Source organism: Ictalurus furcatus, chromosome 26 (assembly GCF_023375685.1).
Source record: "Ictalurus furcatus strain D&B chromosome 26, Billie_1.0, whole genome shotgun sequence".
In the NCBI taxonomy this organism is placed as follows: Eukaryota; Metazoa; Chordata; class Actinopteri; order Siluriformes; family Ictaluridae; genus Ictalurus; species Ictalurus furcatus.
In genome coordinates this window covers 10,895,567-10,914,089 of record NC_071280.1, presented here as the reverse complement: position 1 = coordinate 10,914,089, position 18,523 = coordinate 10,895,567, and the positions used below count along the sequence as shown (strand labels likewise).

At 36.7% G+C, this 18,523-nt stretch overlaps 1 protein-coding gene across 4 annotated transcripts in view; it reads right to left on the bottom strand.

Annotated features, from left to right (window-relative positions):
• The window catches only part of LOC128602207 (VPS10 domain-containing receptor SorCS1), a 248,276-nt gene that overhangs the window by 90,975 nt on the left and 138,778 nt on the right, over positions 1 to 18,523 (bottom strand). For all 4 annotated transcript variants that reach the window (XM_053615864.1, XM_053615863.1, XM_053615865.1 and 1 more), the window contains exon 3: positions 6,366 to 6,465. In XM_053615864.1, coding sequence (XP_053471839.1) covers positions 6,366 to 6,465 — 100 coding nt within the window. The remainder of the gene's footprint in view (positions 1 to 6,365; positions 6,466 to 18,523) is intronic.

Genomic DNA, 18,523 nt, shown 5'->3' with positions numbered 1-18,523 from the left:
TTTTTTCCTTTTTTCTATTTTTTTTGGAGTGTGGTGGAGGGTGTACTGTTCACTTCCATCATGGTGTAAACAACCTCTTCCTCATTTCACTGATTTCGCTGTCACCATGAGATTCAGTCTGAATGCTGTCTCAGTTTGTATGCAAGACATATTTATGAACTTGATTATCTTTTATCTTGCAATACAAGGTAGGAGGAAAAGAAACACCTAATGTTCAACTGTACATTTCTGTCCTTGATATGTTTCAACCTGATCTTCAACCACAAAAATGACACACCATTGAAATGAAGACCCCCCCCCCTTTTTTTTTTAAGTGAATGAAGAAACAAATGCTTAGGATTCTAAGGATTGTAAAAGGTTCCATTCAAACCAGCTTATACCAGGAAAAATACATGCACAAAAAGATAAACATTAATATAATTACTATTTATTTAAATTTTACAAATTACATTTTAAAACATTTTCTAAAGCAGTGACTAGAATATGCCATTTCACCTAAGCTCCCACCAGTCGTATTCTTATTACAATGCAATAAACAGTATGAGTTATGTTAGCAGTCATAAGTAAAGGATTTACATGGTGTAAATGCAACTGTGAAAGTGTCAGACTCGGTAATCAGTTTCAAGTAAAATCAATTTCCATCTCTATTCATTGCCTATAAAAGCACGAAAGAAATTCAAACCACCTAAAACAAACCCTGAAGCATGTAATTATTTATTTATTTATTTATTTATTTATTTATTTTGATGTAAAATGAAAATACCACAGCTGGCTTCTGCTTTGCAAGACTTCAACAGAATACATTAAAAGGTTGATTTCAGGGCTTTGCTATCAATAGCATTACTTCTGCCTTTATTTGGCGGATTTTTATTTATTTATTTATTTATTTTTATCAAATGAGGCAAAATCCATGCCAAGCACAGAGAATTTAAGGCTTTATTCAAAAGTCCAAGAGTGGATCACTGTCTGTGAACTGAAGTCAAAATCTTCTGGTCACTAGTGCAAAACCTTAAATGTAGTGCTAAAAAGAAAATATATCTTTGTATAGTTTGTCTTCAGAAGAGTCTCATGCATTAATCATAGCCTTGATGTCTTAAACACATCCCAGAATACATCAGGACTGAGGACTTATGACTTTTACATATGCAAATAGGTCAAGGCTGGGTTCATGTTTTGACACCAACTGCACTGCAAGTTAGTCTCTGTTGTAAAAAAAATTTAAACTGGCCTCGCTTAAACAGAGTGAAACATCTGCAGTCATAATAATGCTAATGATAATAAGGTCACTGCTAACCGAGCAGGCCCTGATGGTGCTTTGTCTGGTTGGTGGAAAGTGGGGGGCTTAATAATTTTATTATTTATTTTAGAAAGTGCGATTGTTCAGTAAAAAAGGAAAACTTGGATCATGAAACTAGATGGAGATCACTTGCGTACAATACTGTGCATGCACAAAGATGCAAAACTTAACAGGGTTATAAAAACACAGCACCATGGGCAACATAATTTTACTAGCCAATAAAAAAAATATACTTATTACTCCTTAGAAAACAACAGAATACACAGAGCCTCATAATGCTGTTGATCGCAATCCAATTCATTTTTAATTTTCAGTTTTATTACCTAATTTTGCCTCCGAGACTCAGGGAACAATACCGTACATCTTGTACAAATCTATAACTATGACTATACATCAGAGAGAGTAGCGCCTAAGGGAGCAATTGTCATGATTTCAACTTTTCAGCATGGGTAACCTTTATAGCTCTCAGCTATAAAGGATCAAATTATATAGCGTTACTTCACTGTGCATTCATTTGCCAAACTGGCTTTTCCAAAAGATGCCAGTTAATCAGCAATAATACTTTATCTACTGGACAAGCCAATCAGCAAATATGGGTGGTGATGTGGAAATCTTTAGACTCACTTCAGTTCTGGTTAAAAAACAAAAACAAAAAAAACACAATTTGCTATTAAACAATGACATACTAGAAACTGTGGTAAACCCTATTCCATCAGAACTAGAAGTTTCCAGCCCTGGTTTAAGCTAAAATACACTGTCTTTCTTGAGGATAAAACAGAAGAGAATTAACAATTATACCATCAATTCTAGCTCATATGGACTAACATATTCAATTTTTTTTTAAAAATCATCATACAGTAGCTCATCACTTCATTCATTACTTTTCATACAAGTCTTCTTATGGTGCAAAAGTTTGGGGCACATGTAAAGATACACCACATGGCTAAAAGTATGTGGACATGTGACCATCACACCTACTGTATATTAGCTTGTTGGACATCCCATTAAAAAAACAAAACGTGGGAATTAAAATGGAGTTGGCACCCCCCTTGCAGCTACAACAGCCTTCACTCTTTGTGACTTTTTGAAAGATTTTGGAGTGCGTCTATGGGAATTCTGGACTGTGTCTGTGGACAGGAAGGCCTGTCTCAATCTGTTCATCCCAAAGGTGTTCAATGGGGTGGAGGTCAGGGCTCTGTGGAATCCACTCGGGTTCATCCACATCAAAACTATCAAACCATGTCTTTATGGAGCTCACTATGTGCACAGGTTCACAGTCATGCTGGAACAGGAAAGGGCCTTCCCCAAACCATTGTCACAAGGTGAATACACTCGAGTTCCTCCACAACAAACTCATCAAACCATATATTTATGGACCTGGTTTTGTACACAAGGGAACAGTCATGCTGGAACAGGAATGGGCCTTCCCCAGAATGTTGACAAATTTGTAAGCATAAATTCTCTAAAATGTCTTTGTATGCTTTACCATTAACATTACCCTTCACTGGACACAAGAGGCCCTAACTCTGAAAAACAATTATCTTTCCTCCACCAAACTGTACTGTTGGCACTATGCATTCTGACTTCTGCCAAACCAAGATTATTCCATCAGACTGCCAGAGAGTGAAGTGTGATCCATCACTTCAGAGAAATGTTTCCACTGCCCCAGTAGCAGTGTGCTTTACACAACGTCATTCGATGCTTGGCAGATCTAGGAGGGCAGAACTTTCATGAACTGACTTATTATACTATGACAGTGCCACGTTGAAAGTCACCAAGCTCTTCAGTACAACTCATGCTACTGCCAATGTTTGTCTATGTGCTTGGGTTTATGCACCTGTTAGCAATGGGTGTGGCTGAAACACCTGAACTCAATAATTAGGCACCAATCTTCTTTTAATGCTATGCATCACTTTAAACCTAGGACTAAGTGTCTGATAAGTGACTGATCATATATGTCTCAATCTGCAATGAACTGCATACTCTTTACTGTGCTGCATGCCATCATCAGGCATTCCAAATACATCTTGCATGACCTCCTGCTCTTCCAACATGGCACTGAGGCAGGTGCATTGGGGCACAAGAGGCTGAATTGTGTGACAAACTACTGTCTACCAGTCGCCGAGACACTTAAAGAATTTAAACATGGCAGTTTTGTTGTGTGAGGTGCTTGATGTCCCTGATCACCTGCATACAGTGTAAACGTTGTGTTTTCTCTGTTTTCATGTCAAACCATTTTATTTTCACCTCATTTAATTCACACCTAATTCATCTTTTTTGTCTCCTGATTTTGGCCTTTTCAGATTCTTTTATTCTCCTAAATAATTTTATAACGGAGTCAAAATAACTTCCATTTCTGCCTTTTGTTATGTCCTCATTTCTTGTTTTCAGTGAGCTTACCTTTAGTTTTGCGTCTGAATGCAAATGAACTGCATGTGTTTACAGGTGATTGACATTCATCAACATAGGCATGAAAGTACGAAAATAAACGAGTATATCTGGCGGAAATAAATGAAGCACATTATTACTCAAATCACTTCATGATACTGTATATTAAAACTAAAAATATGCTGAAAGATAACCATTTGATCCTATAAATACTGCGTTTGATAACAGGCTTCTGACACTTACAAGTAGGAGAGAGATATTACTATGCAGCGTGATGACACCAGTAACAAATCTTTAATCTTTAAGGTCATGCTTCGTGGTCCTAGATATGCCTTTTACAGTTCATCTCCAAGCGTAAATCTTTATTCGTGTTCACATAGATATGCTCTGTTAGCCATTCATTTTTTGTTGTCTTTTTTCCACACAGACCTACAAGGAACTGTGTTTAGTGTCAGTGTAATCCTTAATTATCATGTAGCTCCAGGCGTAGCTTTGTGTGATCACTGAGACGCAGTGAGAGGAACTAGTGGCAGACGTGTTCCATCTTCATTACCGAGCTCTCCTTAATGAACAGTAAAAAGAGCTCTCTGCTTAAACACAGCAAAATGAAGAAAAAAAAAAAAAGAGGGAGAGAGGGAAATTGAAAAACAGTCTTGCTTTTCTCATGCATGCACTGGCCTTGAATATATTAGAAAATGTCCCTTGCATTTTTAGTGATTGTTCTATTGATAGTTAGATATCAATTGATGTTGATATTAGAAATCATACTTAAAAAAATTTCAAGTGTTCACATAAATCTAGATCCTGAAATTTACAGCATTGTAACACTGGTTTGTAGGGTGTTTCAGTGGGTGATGACAAGTAAACGCATTATTTTATGACAAAATTAAATGACTGCCTATTTAAAAGAAAAAAGAAAAAAACAATATCACCAACATTAAGCAAGCTCCAAATGTGTTGTGAAGCAGACAGATGGATACAAGTGCAGATATTCAACTTTTATTAAAACCAGTGTAGCAGATGATTGATGATTGGCAAACTACACAAAATTAAATCAGGAAATGTGATGCTCAAAACACTAATAAAGACAAGCAGCTGAATGTTCACTCTGCATCCCAACTGGCATACTTATACTATTTACTAAAAGTATGCAAGTACTGGGACATACTAACACATTGTGTAATGGAAGAGAACATTGCTGCCTGGAAGAAAACACTATCACTGTATACAAACTCCTCATTGCATTTCAGCTTTTCTTCATTCATTATTCCTTATATAATTTATACTATATAATTAAATTTATATGCAAGGATTTTATTTCATTTCATTTAGCTTTCAAAGACAACAAAAATAACTGTGGGAGAAATTCCTACAACAGTGGATGGGCTAGGCACTTCTGGCAAATTTAGAAGTGGCACGAAGTGGTTTTGTCTTGATTGGCTGAACACCATGGACCATATAGCATTAAATACATAATATATTTATTCACTATCATTAATTAATAGTATACTAAGCACTTATCAGGTTACATAAAAACTCAAATAAATATATTCAAGATGGCATAAATTAGCAAAGTAGTTGTTTTTGCATTAAATAACAGTTAATGAATAATTTAAAAACCAGTACATTATTACTACTTAATATAAAAAACCTAATATTTATATACTAATATACTAATAACTATTGCTATGAGTAAACTGTATTCACATACATTACTATTACTTATTGTGATATATATGCTTCAATGTTTCAAAACCACTTAGTCCTAACATAACTAAGTCCTAGCTAACTATTATAAAGAATAATATATTAACAATGTACAAAGCCATTGTTAAGGATTAAGGAGATGGTAAACAAGTAGCCATCTCATTATAAATATAAAACTACTTATTCATTTATAATTGGACTGAGACACTTACTAGAAATGAGCACAAATAATTGCATGGGTAAAATAATATAATATTAACAAGTCGTTAATTTATATGTACATTTACAGAATTTATAGTAATATTAAATATTGGTATATCACTTAGTAAATGTTTCAAAATGGCAGCTAAAGGGGCATATATACCATGCAGGTCCTACAGAAAATGCCAGAGACACATTCTATCTTCATTACAAGGCTTTAATTAATGAAGAGAAAATGAGCCCTTTGTGACTGAGAAAAGGGGATTTGAGGAGGGATAAGAGGACAAGGGAGGAGTGAGACTAATGGTTTGTGCCATCACTCGATGAGCCGCAGGAGCCTCTGGGCCGTAAATTTGAACCCTCTTGTCTCGCCTTTGATTAAAACACTGCAAATTTACAACTCTCTTTCCACGCAGTTCATAACTCAGTGGCCATGCGAGACAGAAACTACAGGCTTATCAATATGAATGAAGTACAAGTGTTTTGCTTTGAATATTACCAAATCTCTTAATGAAATTTTCTTTTGTCTATTGCATGTTCTATTGGATGTATTTATGAGCTCTTTCATTGTACTGATCATATCATATAAGATATAAGTGGATGCCAGGGCTACAGGGGTAATGAATATTAAAAAAGGAATATATTAGCTATTATACATTTAAGCTGAGAGGCAGCTTTCTTCTACACAAAGTGATAGAAGGTGTCCTTACCATCTTTTTTTATAACCATACATTAAAATATTTATACTGAGGATATTATAAGCAAGACTTACCTTTCGCTTGTTATTTGGGCTGACATACAAGTAACTAAGTATGGTTTTCACCCCGACTTTCTCATTAAGCTTCTTGTAAGTGGTTCCGTAGTCAGTTGACCTGCAAATTAATGAGAGAACACAATGAAGACTGAATGAATTACTTGTCACAATTTAAATCTGATCATGTTTTTAACCAGTTGAGGACCATGCATGAAATTAAATCATTTCAGTGTATTTTCCAGTCCTCATAAACATTTTCGTAGAATTACAGGTGTACTGAGAAATATGGATGAGATAACTACCCATTGGAGACTTTGCATATGCTATAAATGTCAGAGTTCATGTCTAGTTCTTTGAATATGTTATTTATTATGTCTCAAGTGTAGCTAACCAGACGATGTTGAGTCAATTTTGTCACGGTGTTTATTCGACAGTGAACAGCAGTGGTACCTTACATAGCACTCTGAACAACTGAGCCTTCCATGAAATGGAATAAGGCAGAGATATATTGTACAATGCTGAGACATGCTTTTGTTGTACTCCAGAACTTATAATTAGATCTCACTTAATGTACTATTATTTACAACGATGCTACTCAACCATCAAAAATGTAATGTTGACCATTGGACACTTTAAACGAGGGGCTGGATCCATCAGAGCCTCCTCTTTTTGGTTTCATTTTGTTTTTGGGTGTGCTCTGTTTTGTGAAATGTGTATATAGCACAGATTCAGATTAAGGGGTAAAAGTTTAAATAGCCAGTCATGGCAAGGAGCAAAAGAAGCAAAATTAGCCATGCTCTCTGGGTGGGAGGGATGGCATAATCTTTCTCTCCTGTCAATCACAGCACCTCTAGCCAGTCATGGGTGCCTGTGTGCTTATGTATTTGGAAGAGGGTAGACAGTCAAGTCCTCCAAGTATGTTACACTTCAAACTGGACATTTTGGATGTTTAATACTGTTTGTTGCTCTTGTGGAGGCTGTTCACAGCTCAGTGAAGGAATTAGTTTGACCAAGTTGGCTAAACTTACTATTTAGAGTATAGGGATATAGAGCTTATCATTTGAGACACAGTCTGATTAGAGTCCTGTTGAAAATGTCAGCCATCTTCTGAACTGTTCCCAATGACATAATTCACAGAATCTGTTCTTTGCTTCTTATGATGTACTGTAGCTTTACAGGCAATGCACTGCAAGTACTGTATATACTATACAAAAATTGATTAGAAATGTAATATACAAATGATCGTACAATTAAATAGTTAGCTTCATTTTCAGCAACAAGCCTGACATTTTCTACTATACACAGTTGTTTCTCTTTTGCACATATTTCATCCAGAAGTGAAATTCTAGCATTTAAAGACTGGTTACCCCTAAAAGTCATAAAGAGGAAAAAATACATTTCATTCCAATACCTACATTTATAACCTAGTTTAATTATGGAAAAACAACACTGTTGCCGTATTTTAAACCGGCTGCTTAACCAATATAATCTTTGGAGAAAGACACCAACGCGAGGTTAAAAAATTGTCAAAAAAAACACGTGTCAATTTGGTAAAATATATTTATATTTTCATAAATTAGAGATAGGTATATTCAAAGTTAAATTTAATAAAGACCTTTTTTTTTTTTTAATTTTGCATATTTTTCAGAATTGAGCCACAGAAACATCCGATGGTTTCTCGCAGAACACCACATATTGGTTTAGCCTCCCTGTACTTCTCGTATGATGGAATAATTATCTTATAATCTAGGACAGTGGTTTCCGATATAATGTGCAAAATGCGGTTGATCTTGGCTTTCAGTAGACTATCAGGTGCGGCTTCTGCTTGGTTGGAATGAAAACCTGAACACACACTGGCCCTTCCAGGATAAGACTGGACACCCCTGACATAGGATTATATTTAATGTTTAGCTTCTTTTACATTTTACTACTGAAATGTTACTCTCCTGCAGAATTCAATATAGAACCTTTAAATGGTTCCCAAAGTACCTGCCAGGGTTGTAGATTTGACATTGTTTTATTATTAGCGATTTTGTGACCTATGTGTGCTGCCTGAAGGAACATCCTCCTCTCAACTAGCATTACTTGGTATTACCTTCACACACACACAAAAAAAGTACATGGATTTCCACAAAAATGTTCCCTCTGCCCTTTTTAAACCTTCAATTATGTATAGATTGAGTGACCCATACACTGGCCTCTGTGTCCCCAAAACATATGACCAGGGTAGTTTTCTCAATTCAAGCCACATAAAGATCTCTCAACATGACCAAACATGCACACGGTTTACAAAAACAGCCACAGCACTGCATTTGACCTCATCTGCTAAGGTCAAGGCATTTTACCACCACACAACTTTCCTCTCCTCCACAATTTATACATTCAAAAGTGTTCATAATGTTTACACTGAGATAGGGATAAACAGCTTCAGTTTGCTGTTCTAGAAGGGTCAATTTTTCAATCTTTTTTTTTTTTTTCTCAGCACAAATCTGTGGTCAGTTGTGGATTAGTGACAACTCTGGGATATGAGACTCTCAGGGACTGACCTGAAAAGTTAAAGATATATGCCATAATTTTAGAGGAGAAATATATCCATATATTGTATGTTTATTTGGACTGGTACTGGCTTTATGGGCTTATGAAAGAATTCCACTGTAGTTCTTTGGTTGGTTAATCAGTCTATCTTCCTAAAGAAGTTCTATTTAGGTAGAACCTTTTGTGACCTTTTTGCAGAACCTTTACAGGTTTTCCAGGGAGACAAGCTGGAGAACCCTTTAGAATATTATTTATTTCCCTTTGAGTGTGGCTTTCTGTGTCTTCTCAATACGGTTGCATGCACATAAATTGTGTAAATTATATGTACATTCAAATATTATCTGAGGTGCAGAAGCCAAAGATACACTATCACAAAAAAGGTTCTTCTTAGAACCTTTTGTCAATGGGAAACCCTCTGAATTAGCTTTCTCTCCCTAGGAGAGACATAACATTTCTGAATTAAACCTTTATTTCCCCGAAGTGTAGCTTTCTAAAGAGCTTCTATGTGAAGTCTTTTCTGAAAGGTAAACTTTCTGCAGGGTGATTCTTCATATAACCATTAAGGGTTCCCCAGTTAGGGTTTTTTTTGGCTACACACACACACACACACACACACACACACACACACACACACACACACACACACACACACACACACAACTGTTGGAAGAATAATGCTTTTGTGCCTCGCACTCCTGTTGTGGGATTAAACAATGCAGTGATCAACAGTGCACTCTAATGTGCATGCTGTAGGCTCTATATTCCATTTAGTTTTCTACAAGCGGATATATGGCAGTCCGGCACACGGTTCAACCAGAAAAGATCCAGAATAACAAAACAGTTGAAAGGGAGGAAGCTGGCTCAAAATAAGCACGATGTACCAACTTTAGCCACAAGAGGCAGTTTAGTGTTGGAACATGAACTGCATTGAGAGAATAGCTCACAGGCTTTGTGCATTCATTTTTTGAGAATTTGCTACCTCATTTGGTTGGAAATTGCTAGCATGTAGCTTTACCATTTTTTTTTATTATTATTTTTTTATTAAATTCCCACTATGGGTAATTAAAACAACAGCAGCAACAACAACCTGTGAACCCCCTGATTTTGTTCAAGATATTTTTTTCAAACTGTATTCAATATATATATATATATATATATATATATATATATATATATATATATATATATATATATATATATTTAAACCCAGGTGTCTTTAAATTATTCAGACTTTTTTTTTTTTTTTGCTGACCAACCCCTTCTCCCATTGACTCTGTCTCTTACACCAGTGGTTCTTAAAGTGGACCCCCTAGGAGTCAATCAAGCTTAGCTAGGGGATCTGTGATTTAGATAGAGAGAGAGAGAGAGAGAGAGAGGGGGGGGGGGGGTAGGTACTTTATTTATCCCCAATGGGGAAATTAGTGTACATGAGCAGCAAACTAGTGAACTAGTTTTTCAGCAAGTTTGCCAAAAAGTCAATGGTGCCTCTTCACATGGGGGATGAAATGTACAGTCTAGCAGTTGTTACAGTGGTGGACATCACAACCAACCATAATCCAATTTATTATATTTACTACTTAGCTTTTAGAGTTATTAGCCTGTTTGACTGGTCAGTTGAATTGAATCCAAACCATAATAACTCCAAAACTAGTCAGCCTATAAATAATCTTCTTTACACAAATAATTGAATTATGTTTGTAAAATCTGTACTGGCAAGGTCCACAGGGTTTATTTTGCAGTTATAGCTTTCATTGGCTCCAAAAAAAAAAAAAAAAAAAACTTTGAGAACTCCTGCCTTAATGGCACTGGAGATGAAATAAATACTTAGATCATCTTTAAACAAGCAAAAACATTTCGTCCATTTTTTTTTTTTTTAGATTTTCCACATCTGTGAGACTAACCGATGACCCCTCTTACAACATTGGACAATTTCAACATTGGATGTCTTCTCACATCCCATCTAGGCAAGCGCTCAAGTAGTTTAATGTGGGGTGAGCATCATTAAATAATTCAGTCTAGTACTAATGTGAAATCTGTGTTCTGTTGAGATGTGCCAATTTAAACTTCTGAAAGTTTTTTAAAAACTTTTCATTTTTCTTCACTTGCAACTTCAAATATATTCTGTGCAAGGCCTAAATAATCAAGTCCTTGCCTAAGATAGCTTAATTTATGGATAAGATAAGGCATCTCCCATTCAGACTTAATCAAAATGTATGTTGCTTCAGTGCTAGCAATCAGATGCATAGCTTAAATAGTGGCCTTGATATAAGCAGTTTTGATTCTTTTAAATGTGCATGCTGAAAGCACTACACCATCAGGTGCGATTTATTGTAACAGTTTTCATTTCTTCTGTTCAGGATAAACCACAGCCTAAAATGTTCTGGCTACAACACTTTTATGGCATCCTAAAACCTTACTTTAACTTGAGCTTTAACTATTACAAGAACTCATAAAAAGGCTGTTCTGAGATCAGCATAAAGCAGCAACTCCTGCCAGGGGCTGACAATAAATAGCCTGACTCTGGAGGGTTCTTTTCCTGCCGAGATTTATAATGAAATGGTTACAGAGCAGATGAAATCCAGTACTTTTCTCACCGGACCCAGATGGCAGGAGGTGATTCATGACCAGCGCTCTGCACCGTCGCAGGGGTCACACAGGACTATTGGAAAATTACATCATCTTTGTATCGATCAGCTACTCACAGGCTATTTTAAAAGATGTGTGATTTAATGTTGCGTGGCTGGACCTGTGTAATGTCCCTGCCACTGCCACACAGGTGCTGAGGGAAAAGGCAAAAAAAGGGATATCTTGAGTGAAAAGAACTAAATGATGCTCGGAGAAAAGCTTCACTTTCACAAGATTTAGTCACCAATTTCATTCAACTGTAATGAGCATTCGCTTTAGCAGCTGAATCTATAGCCGTTTAACTTGAACGGCTGCATTTTTCTTCCTGTAGAGCATAGGTTACTGCAGCTGAGTTGGGAAGCAGAGTTCTGTTTATAGCCTAAGGCTATGCTTGAAGAGCAGCTCAATTATAGTCGCAAACTGGCAAATTTAGTATATTCCTAGTATATGGTATACATACATGCACATACAATCATAAACCTATACCTACACTCACTGGTCACTTTATTAGCACATTAATGCAATTGTTCAATCAGCTAATCTTGTCCCTGCTGTAAAAATAAATAAATAAAATAAAAAATAGAAACCATCACAGAAATTCTAATACTTTCCACCACAAATACTATTACAAACAATCAGCTAACTATTAAAACCACTACCATTACCGGTCCTTAATGTTATCCACTAGACCAGAGGTCGAGAACCTTTTCAGCTGTCACAGCCATAAAAGCCCAAAAAAGTTATGCTTTTTTCTTTAAAGAGTGAGAGAAAAGTTAACATATTTTTTTTTGTTTTGTATGTCTTCTTATTATTATAGTTATTATCTTTACTGTTATTGCATAATTATAAAAAGTGGTAATGTAATAAAGGCCATTTGACAATTTACGTGTTCTTGACTTAACAGCCTGCACTTCACCTAATAGGCCTGTAGGTGGGACTTGGACTCCATTTAACCAATTGTGATATGTTTCATCAAATGGTAAATCAGTACAAGATGCAGTACATAAGTAAGAGTAAACTGAAGACTACTTACCATTAACGTGACTTCCAAATATGCAAACTCGTCTGTCTGTTCAGACTGGAAAGAACAATGCTGTCTTTTTTTTTCTTTTAGCCATTTCACGTTGGTTAAAAAAAAAAGAAAACTGGCTATGTCATTTTTAACCGATTTATGAATTAGACCGGGAAATTAATGCTCTGCTTCACATTATTCAGTGAAACTTGAGCTTGTTGTGCCACAGGTTGGTGTATACATGACAAACTGGCATAGATTTTGAATAACAATGTTTTAAAAATGTGCAATATGTAGAGTTTTTGATTAGAGTAAGAGTAATTGAATTGACACACTAGCTTTCGTGAATCCTATGTTTTCCCTGTTGTTGAGCCACAGGCAATCACTGAAAGAGCCATATATGGCTCGCAAGCCATAGGTTCCCGACCACTGCAAGACATAACATGCCACCAGGACCCACTATGAATCTAAAACTAAAAGAAAAAACTAAAAGAATCCCATTATGAGCAATAAATCCATGACAAATTCCATGAGTTTTTCTATTGTTTTGTATTTTTTCAGCAGGGGTGGCAGCAGCGCAATACATAAAATCATGCAGATACAGGTCAAGAGTTTCAGTTAATGTTCACATCAAATATCAGAATGTTACATAGTTACTTTAACCGTGGTGTGTTGTTGGTGCCAGACAGGTTAATTTAAATATTTCAGAAACTGCTCTTGGGATTTTCATGCACAACAATCTCTAGAACTTACTCACAATGCTGCAAACAAAAAATAAAATCCAAACAAACAAAAAAAAAACATCTAGTGAATAGTGGTTCTGCAGGAGGGAACACCTTGTTGATGAGACTGGTCAGAAACCAGGAACCGTGGATGACTGCTGAAATTCACTCACCATATCTGCTACCAGCCATCTGTCTCTGACCCATCTAGATAAATTACAATTATGTAAAGATGCTGTTCACAGACGTCAGTTCAGCATTCAACACAATCATCCCACAACAACTGACAACAAAGTTGAGTCTGCTGGGTCTGACCACCTCCCTCTGCAAATGGATCCTGGACCCCAGTGCATCAGGATCGGCAACTCCACCTCCAGCACCACCAAACTGAACACCGGAGCCCCCCATGGCTGTGTGCTCAGTCCACTGCTGTTTACTCTGCTGACTCATGACTATGCTGCTAAGTTCAGTTCTAATCATATCATCAAGTTTTCTGATGACACTACAGTTGTGGGCCTCATCAGCATCAGTGATGAGTCAGCGTACAGGGAGGAAGTGAACCAGCTCGCAGAATGGTGTAGAGACAACAATCAATCTCTTAATGTTGATAAGACTAAAGAGATGGTTGTCGACTTCAGGAGAACCCAAGTGGACCAATCACCACTGCACATCAACAACTGTGTAACAACAGTGGAGAGAGTCAAAAGCTTGAAGTTTCTTGGTGTACACATGACTGAGGACCTCTCCTGGACTCTCAACACCACCAGCCTAGTCAAGAAGGCAAGGCCCATCATCTATTCCTCTGGAGTCTGAAGAGAGCCAAACTGCCCCCTCTCATCCTCACCTCCTTCTACAGAGGGACAATAGAGAGTGTCCTGACCAGCTGTCTCACTGTGTGGTACAGTAACTGCACAGCCTCAGACCACAAAACCCTACAGCGAATTGAGAGGACAGTTGAAAAGATCATCAGGTCTCTACCCACCACTGACACCTCCTTCAACAACCGCTGCATCTGCAAAGCCACCAGTATTGCGGAAGACCTCTGTCACCCTTTTCATGGACTATTCACCCTACTGCCATCTGGCAGAAGGTATAGGAGCGTCTGTGCCAAAATAAGCAGACCAGACACTACAACAGTTTCTTCCCTGGGGCAGTCAGATTGCTCAACACAATAGTGTACTTGTCCCACACTATTGCGTAGTTGCACTTTATGTAGTCTTGCATATTGTTCCGTGTTGCACCATGGTCCTGAAGAAACGTTATTTCATTCCAACGTATACAAGCTATATAGAGGAATGCCAGTAAAAACCCACTTGACTTGACTTGAGAAGAGAATGGCCAGACTGGTTTGAGCTAACATTAAGTCTATGGTAACTCAAATAACTACTCTTATGCTCACTGGTGAGCAGAAGAAAATCACAGAATGCACACCACAGCGAACCTTGGGCTAGAACAGCAGAAGAGCACAGCCAGGAACAGGATTCTGAGGCTACAGTGGGCACAGGCTCACAGAAAATGATAAATTTCTACTGCAACATGCAGATGGTAGGTTCAAAATTTGGTGTCAACAGAATGAATCCATGGATCCAAATCTGCCTTGGGTCAACAGTTCAGGCTGCTGGTGCTGTAATGGTGTGGCAAATGTTTTCTTAGCACATATTGGAACTCTTAATACCATTGAGCATCGTTTGAATGCCACAGCCTAGCTGAGTATTGCTGCTGACCATGTGCACCCCTTTATTGCCACAAATTGCCTCTCTATCTGCTTTCTCTTAATGGTTACATTCAGCTTGATAATGTACAGCGTCACAAAGCACAAGTCATCTCAGGGTACTTCATGGTACTTCCAGTCACCAGATCTAGGAAGCTAGTCAACATGGACAAGAATCTCAAAGGAATGTTTCTAATACATTATGGAAGCTATGCCATGAACTGAGAACAAAGTTTTCCTGCCATTATTAGAATGGTAATAAATTAGCTGGTGACTGTATGTGCAGGTAAGTGGTTTATTTATTGATGTACTTTTATTTTATTTATTATTATTGTGTTAATTTTTATTTTTTATTAATTTATTACAAATGTCCTCACTCACATGTTTCAAGTGTTTTGATCAAGGGCACACTTGTACATTGTGTTTGTCTTACATAAATGGTGTTCTCTGTGTGGCATTGCTTTGATTCAAAGTCTGAACCTTATTTGAACTTAGAGAAGGCAAAAGCATGTTTCTTTTCCTTCAATAAAATGGTGGCTTGAATCTTTTAGAATAGACTTCAAAACCTTCATTAGTTTTTAATAGCTTAGAATCTGCATACATGCTGAGCAGGCTGTGCTCCAAATTGAGTTTAAGATAATGAGAGCTGCCTTACTGAAAACCCCAATAGTTAAGCAAATCAGCCTCATTTTATGTTCTAAAGATATGATACTCAATACTTTCTGATGTTCACCAGGTCCTGTTTATTTCCCAGGGGTTTTTTTTTGTTTGTTTGTTTGTGGGTTTGTATGTTCATTTTAAGTGCCATTTATAACTCTGTAAGCAATTTACAATTGTCTTTACAATGTGTTTAAACAAGAAAATATGGCAGTGGCTCAAAACAAAAAATCGTGTAATTCACACGTAGCTATGGACTATCCCGCTTATACCATGGTCACTTGCCAGCACTGACAAGTTAAATCTGTCATAAATGTTTGCATTGTACAATTTGACTGGAAAGATAAAAATAATGGTTCATTTTCATTAGTTATTTTATATTTACATCTAGAATTCTGCCCGCTTTTAATTATACACAAATATAGAGTAGTATAAGATTATATTTATTTGAATTAATTATAGTAAATAGTTATTATAGAGAGAGAACGAGTGAGCAAGCAAGCGAATGAGCGAGAGAGAGAGAGCGCGCGAGAGAGACTGTGCGTGTGTGAATTATGGCATCTGTCTACTAATAATGAAGGTGAGTTTAACTGTATGTTACTATGGTTACAGTTGTTTATAGGCAGCACATTAATTTAGAACAGTGAGTATACTGACCGGAACTACCTGTGGTTTTAACGCACACCATCCATCCAATCAGAATCGAGTACTCTGACAGGCCGTGGTATAAAATATAAATATACAGTTTTATACCACAGTGCTGTTGAATGTTTGATTCTGATTGGTCAGAAGATGTTGATTAATTTTCTGAGATCAGCGCCAGCACTGGTTCTAATATATTATTATTTATCAAAAATGATCAATTCTCCACATAAACTGATTTAAAAAAAAAAAAAAAAAAATTGTTGATACAGTGGGTGGAAGTATTCAAACATTTTTGTTTTTATTATTTAACATTGTTAATATGAACAAGTACATATTAATAAGCATAAAAATTATATGTTTAAAAAATAAAATTGATGGGAGAAAGAACTATTTGGACACTATATTAAAATATATAGAAGCCATGGTTACATGCAGATGTCACACAAAAAATAGCAAATAATGGTGAAGGTGAAGAAGGAGCTTCTTAATGTTCTCAGGAACAACATTATTAAACAATCTGAGTGGAAAAAAGCTACAGAGCCACAGCAAAGGCCTTAAACATCCCTGTGACTACAGTGAAGCACAGAGATGCATGCCTAAAAAGATTTAGACAAAGCAGAACTCCTTTAGAAAAATACACTGGTCAGATGAAACAAAAATAAAACACACTGCCAATAATACAACTTGTCATGTTTGGAGAAAGAAAGGGTGTGTATGATCCCAAGAATCCCATGCCAATGGTGAAGCACGGGGGTGGAAGCATCATGAATTGGGGCTGCTCTGTAAGTGGTACTGGGGCATTATATGTCATTGAAAGAAACATTAAATTCTCCTCTAATATGTCAATTCATATCATTGGCCAAGAGACTGAATCTAGGGAGAAGATAGATGTTTCAAAAAGAAAGAGGATTTTGAAATCGTGAGTGTATCAGAGTGACCCTCTTAACCTTGGAGAAATGAAAATGATTTGCCAAGAGGAATGGGCCAAAATTCAACCACAAACCGGCAAAAAGCTAAGTACACATGCTCACATTAAGAGCCTAAGAACCAATGTGTGAAATGATATGGATATTCCTCCTTTTAAGGCTTAAGACTCAGAAAATCATAATTTTTGCCTGAGGTGCCTTGCTTTACTGAACTGCCTTACCTGAGGTGCCTTGCCTTAATGCAGATGTTCACAGCTATTCACAGGGGCAAAAAAAATGCATATGACATTTTATGTGAATCATAAAGTGCCATATCACTGTCAATAAGCCAGAATCCGAGAACAGTAATAGGCTTAAAGGATTGCTTTAAAGTCCAAGGAAATAGGTATAAAAGAAATAATAGGTGTGTCTGATAAATCTTTGAAGCCTGTGACAATTCATTATGCTCTGATGATATAGATCATTGTTGTGTGTCAACACAATGAATGCTACAATGAAACACGGTTCATTAAGTCAAGGTCACTGAACTTTAAGCTCTGTCAGCATGCTATAACATAGAATTTAATTATCAACTCTGCTTTTTCTGAATAACTAGGGTAAGTAGCTCCATTTTTTCTTTTGATTAGTAAATTTTGTGTTGTATAAAAATCACAAATTGAATTACTGATATACAGCATAAACAATAGCATGTGTCTGGGCTTGATGATTTAAATAAATTTACCAAAGTGTGCAGTAGCGAGCTTTTGGTACTCATGCTGTTCTGCTACAAAAAAAAGTTAGCTTCACTTTACACTTTGTATCTTTGTTGGCTCTCCTCCCTTATGAGATCTCTTCCTAATTTGGGAAAGTTGATAATTACAGTAGGAATACCATATACACTCACAGAGCATGTTATTAGGAACACCTGTACACCTACACTTTCGTGCAATTATCATTCATCAGTTATCTAAGCTAATCATGTGGCAGCAGTGCAATGCATACAATCATGCAGATAGGGGCCAGCAGCTTCAGGTAATGTTCACATCAACCATAAGAATGGGAGAAGAATGTGATCTCAGTCATTTTTATCGTGGTATGATTGTTGGCTGGCTTGAGTATTTTACAACTGCTGATCTCCTGGGATTTTCACACACAGTTGTCTCTAGAGTTTACTAAGAATGATGCCATTAAGGAAAAACTCCAGTGAATACTGCCACCTTGAATTGGTCTTAAGCCGATTTGCCATGATGGACAATGGTCATTCATTATAGTTAAAGAGTTTCTGGCTGCTCTAAAGGCTAATTATTCAAAAGCATACAGTGATATTCTGGCTATTTGTTGGAGCCCTACAGTAGGTCCAACTG